Source organism: Teleopsis dalmanni, chromosome 2 (assembly GCF_002237135.1).
Source record: "Teleopsis dalmanni isolate 2A chromosome 2, ASM223713v2, whole genome shotgun sequence".
Classification (NCBI taxonomy): Eukaryota; Metazoa; Arthropoda; class Insecta; order Diptera; family Diopsidae; genus Teleopsis; species Teleopsis dalmanni.
Window position 1 is genome coordinate 24,103,179 of NC_051847.1, and position 5,437 is coordinate 24,108,615.

At 32.6% G+C, this 5,437-nt stretch overlaps 1 protein-coding gene across 2 annotated transcripts; it reads right to left on the bottom strand.

The window, feature by feature from the left end:
- Positions 1-487: 487 nt before the first annotated feature.
- LOC119684972 (UDP-glycosyltransferase UGT4-like) lies at positions 488-3,577 on the bottom strand. 2 transcript variants are annotated; one of them, XM_038099132.1, is made up of 5 exons: positions 3,354-3,577; positions 2,148-2,306; positions 1,983-2,073; positions 1,462-1,923; positions 488-1,371 (listed from the first exon to the last, which is right to left on the bottom strand). In XM_038099132.1, the coding sequence occupies exons 1-5, from the start codon at positions 3,354-3,356 to the stop codon at positions 488-490; spliced, it is 1,599 nt and encodes a 532-aa protein (XP_037955060.1). In that variant the 5' UTR covers positions 3,357-3,577. The 2 variants fall into 2 exon arrangements, with proteins under 2 accessions (XP_037955060.1, XP_037955061.1); XM_038099133.1 differs by lacking the exon at positions 3,354-3,577 and having other exon boundaries at positions 2,148-2,741.
- Positions 3,578-5,437: the final 1,860 nt, after the last annotated feature.

The window sequence follows — 5,437 nt, forward strand, 5'->3', positions numbered from 1 at the left end:
TTTCACGAAAAGAAGATTAAAAATTTGCAGGTTCCCGTTACTTACCGACCTGACAGATCTGTCACACTATAAAATTGGGGACTTAGCGAAGTTCAAAGACTTATGAGGTTGGTTTACTTTCATTTGAGTATGAGAGTCGTGCATTTCAGTGTTGTTTGTACTTTCTTTCTAGGTCTTTCTGTTCTACGTATGAACAGAAAGACTCCGTAGAGTCTCAACGGCCTAATATTTGAGCTCAAGTGGGCTTTGTCTTATAAAGCCGTCATTCCAACCTTATCTAATATAGGTAATTACTACTCAATCTACTCAAATGTGTTTATATTAAAATATTAGTACTATTAGCACCATTCAGTTATTATTAAAATATATCGTTATTTCTTCTAATAAAATAATCAATCCAGTATTATTAATTTAAAATTAATATTTTACTTACCCACATTAATTAAATCACAAAGAGAAAATTTTTTAAAATTTTTAATTTTTATTTTTAACTAAGTTTTGAGTACATTTTTTCCAATTTGTTGCGCTTCAAAATATAAAAAACCAGAAAATATAGACCAATTAAAATAGTTACTATAAATAAAGTTATGATAGCGTAATAAATGCACAAGTCCATCAAATGTAAATGCCTTGTAGAGATTCCTATGCCTTTTGTTTTAATTACATCGGCACCATTGTACCGGAGCACATAATCAATCCAGAACATGCTGGTCTCCAATGCACCCAACGGTCGATTGCGAAAGGTGGTGGACACTTTTCGAATTGTTATTTGATAATCAGCATTGTTTTGTAGGTTTTCTAATCCCCAAGTAAGTGAATTTTCGGTGAGGTTTGAGTTAATAATTTTAAGACCGACTTCTAGACGCTCTGCTAATTCCACATTATGGAACTCATTTCGAAATATTGGTATGCCCAGCATAGGTACATGCCGTATAATGCCTTCCTGTAAACTAAGTAAATCGCCATTCATAATAAATACTTTCACGTGTGGATGCGCAAGTATGTCTGTCTGCGGAACGGCATGCTGTATCAACATGTTTTTGGGCATATTTTCGATTTTTTCTACATCGTGGCAAGTCCATATGATGTGCCCTTTAAACTTACCCAGCACATTGAACAACGTCTGCAGTTTCTCTTTTGGTATTTCAGCACAAAATTGTTCGTTTCCTAAATTCATGTAAATGGCACCGGAACGTGATTCATCCAAAAAGCGTTTGATGTGCCATGGCAGTTCACGTGGGGGTCGAATGTGCAGACCACCTGCTGCAATTATGTTGGGTAGCATTGGGCGTGGAGTTTGCAGTGGTGGGTAGTTGTTAAGCAGCAAAACATCAAGTTTATTGTATAACTCACTTATGGTGGGCATATCATCTTTACAAAAGAAACAAAATATTAGTCAAATGATATAAAATACATTTTCTTCTTTCTTTTTGTTATAAAATTTAATTTTGGAAACTTTACCTTTCAAATTAGTAAAATGTTTTTTTATCAATTCTTGCTGTGGACTAATGTTATTTTTGCTGAAGAGATTTTTCCGACTAAGACAGCTTCTTGTATTGCTTAAACGTTGCCAGTATCCAATATTCTTCTCATATGTTTCAAAATCAATAGGTGAACATGCCACAGGCATTACATATTCCAGTACGTGCTGCATGTAATTCTCGAAGTTTGAACTAACAATACCGACTACGGGTTTATTATATGCATACGCAAAGGCTAGCAGTGAATCTGTGTAAAATAGATCCACAACGATAATATCGTAATCAAAATCTGCTTGCGTAGTGCTACGTAATTTTTGTAGAGCTGTGTGGGAGAGAAAATAATCGGTAGCTGCAGCGCCAACGAAACCCAGATCCTTTTGTATTTTATCTTCTGACAGTTGACTAAGTTCTTGTAAGCTTTTAACACCAGCTTTAGCTTGTACTGTGGATATTGCAGATAGGTTCAAATCAGTAAATATTCGTTTCTTTAATATGACTTACATTTTTGCCAAAAAGGATATTCAGGTCCCACAAAAATTTCAGTTAAGTTCTCTCTGCTTTCATTTAATTGATGGCTGCTGTAAATTGTTACCTTAATTAAAGGTATAAGCATATTTAAGGTATCTCATCACAGTTGTCATTATAATACGAGTATTGGTTACTTACAGTGTGTTGCCTCTTAGCCAATTCCAACATTACCGTTTGCATAACAGAGAAGTGACTTTCACTAGGATGAGCAAACAGACCCAGAATTTTTGCGCCCATAATCGTTGGCAGACATAGAAGTAATGGGATCAATTGAAGGAGTACTTTACAGTTTTTATTCTAAGAAAACGATGCTTTTATTAATATTTGTAATTAATACGTAAGTAACAAAAGCGATCATCAACGGACGACATATCTTTTAAACTAAATATATATATAGTTGGGGCACACACTACACAAATCCATCAGCGAATTGCACATGCCACTCTAGAATACAATCTGCAAGGAAGAAGAAATCGCGGTCGGCCGAATAATATATGGAGAAGGACAATCAACAGAGAATCGGGCAAATCTTTCAGTGAACTAAGAGCTATAGCGCGTGATAGAATTAGTTGAAAATCTTCTGTGATCACACTAAGTTCTTGAATTTTTATTTTTGGTCATGTCATATATAATAATAATGTCAGTAGCAGCATCCTTGATAACAAGGAAAGTATCACCAATAGGTGTTTCTATGTGCTTTGTATGCAATTGAAAAATCGAGCTCTTACTGAAGGTGCCTTATGTGGTCAACATGCTACTATGGACTTACTATATTGAATTTAGAAATCGAAAGCTCATTTGACGAATAAAAAACTATTTGACTAGCTGGGGATAATTTACACGGTCGTAGACATATATACGATTTTAATAATTATTCAAATAAGAAAAGAACTGAATAACCCACAGGTTCTGGTATGAACTTAGTCGGTTATTAAAAAGTTGAAGTCTCTTTAGGTGAACAAAAATAACCGTTTGACTAGCGGAGGATACTTCATATGGTCAAGACCCGCATACGTCTGTAATGAGTAGTTACATAAATGAGTAGGTAAGTAATGTAAGGAATATAATGATTTTAGTTCCTCAAAAATATTAAAAATATAATTTTATCTTTACTGCGAATGAATATTTCCTAAGTTTTTATATATATATATATATATATATATATATATATATATATATATGATAAGAGTATACATTGTACATTAACAAGACATTAACTCATTGAAGTATGAAACAAATAGACAGAAGTCCACTGAGAACACATCATGCGTAAAAAAATCTTATCTGTTTCAAAAAAATATCATGTTTTAATGGTTTTTGTTTCTAAATTTGAAAATTTCTCACCATTTTTAATATTTTAAATACAGTAATGCACACATAAGATTTAAAATTTCACAGTTCTTAATGCCTCATATACGGTTGGCTATTCTTCAATGAATTCCAAACGCTTGCATTCCATATGTTTTTTAATGATAAATGCAATTAAATTTTCTATTCTACAGATAACCAGGCACATACACAATTCATAAAAATAATTTTTATTTTAATTTCAATAAAACAAAGCACTTCATCGCTTTGCTGACGGACAACTAAACTGGCTGAATATGAATATTTAGTTTTGGACTCCAGAACTCATGAGTCTTGAGATCAATTTTCTTATTCATATGAGAGATTTCTGTTTCTGCTTGTGTGTCAGTAGCGCACTTAGATGGATTTTTTTCAAATTCCTGAGTATTCTAATTATTAAAAAATACGGTACTGCATATGGCAATGGATTCGCTCTCTTGCGGTTACTCCACACACGAGCGATTTTGATGTGTTCACATAGTAAGTAAACTAAATGCCGGCACTTGTCCGTATTTAATTCATACTCGCATTTCGTATTATCACATATGGATCTCATAAAGTATTACACACACAATTGAGATCCATAGTTTGTTTTCTTTTTGCTGGATGCGAAATGATGTCGTTAACAAAAATACAATCAAGTGATGTGATCATATGAGCAGAAGTTTTGAGACATTTTAACAAAAAAATGCTTTGTCAACAAAGTCAAATACCCGTACCTTCCGTACTAAACCTGAGGATTTCGAGAATATATGTAAGATAAATAATGTCCTTATGAATATATATGTACCGTATATAAAAGTATAATGTATCTATTTTTTAAAGTTATAATTTCTAAAAAAAAAAAAGAATTATTATTGCATTGTTTCCAAAAAAAAAAAAACTTAATATCTGGAATTTCTTTATATGAATGTCACTTACTAAATTGGTCAGCACGAACAGTTTTCAGGTTTCAGCTTGCCGTAGAACTCCATTGCAGGTGCCTCTGCTGCCTGCACCTCTTTCGAGTCACGTACCTCTAGCGTGGTTAGAGCTTCCTTAAATTGATCAGTTCACCGGAGACATAGTCTGTAATTATGTCTCTATCGCCTACTGCCGCTTTAAACGGTTTTTTCACTGTAGAATTTTAATCCGTTTTCGCGATATGACTAAACCAATGAAACTAATAGAAGTTAATTCGCTGAATAATATAAATGTTGTGATGAAGGTTTTACAGGTCGTAGTTCGTTCAAATGAATAATTGCCTGGCTGGGTATTAAGTTGGCTATTTATTAGTTTTAGTATTTATGTTCAAGATCAAAGTAAATACACATCGATTACATATGTTTCTGCTTGAAAGATGGTCGCTTACAGATTTAGATTTAGAGATCTCGAGCATTTCATCTCTAGTCTAAAGACTTCAGTTTAAGTTTCCGTATTAGTAAGTAAGATATCACTGTACAAGATTATTATTTATTTAGATTCAAATTAATACTGCGCTTGTATGACATCTTATAGATTTATGCTCTATAAGCTTCTGTCATAATAGGTGTGTGTATTATCATATTTATTGGACCTTTACTGACAAAAAGGGCGGGTAGATTACACAAATTTCATATTGAAAAATTTAATATTGAACTGTCTTCTAGAGTTTGTTTGATATAATATTTTATTGTAATATTTTTAAACTTTTCTTGCCTTATTATTTGTTCAGTGATTAAAATAAATACTAAAATTTGTAGCTCATTTCATTTGGCAATTGAATTTCCCCTGGTGGTCAAATATTTTAATTTGAATACCAATAAGAATTGTTTGAGTGGTTGTTGTATGTGCTAAGCTTTAGTGGCATTTATATTCGAACAAATATCGTTTTGATATAAAGTGAAAGACCGTAATAGCAACGACCGTATTGCAAAGACCGTAATATTAAAAAGACACTGAAATTCACCCGAATACTATGAGAATAAGAAGGTGGCCTATTCGACAGGACCATCTTTTTTTATTTCTGTTTTCGTTTGAAGTTCTTTGAAATAATAAATTTTTATATGCTTTTAGAGAATATTAACGATATTAATTTTTTCCATTAAAATGTGCGTTTGCGT

Coding starts and splice junctions, on each gene's coding strand:
- LOC119684972 (XM_038099132.1), bottom strand. Junction 2,074..2,147: donor TGGCTAAGAGGCAACACACT/GTAAGTAACCAA, acceptor CCTTTAATTAAG/GTAACAATTTACAGCAGCCA. Junction 1,924..1,982: donor ATATCCTTTTTGGCAAAAAT/GTAAGTCATATT, acceptor CAATATCCACAG/TACAAGCTAAAGCTGGTGTT.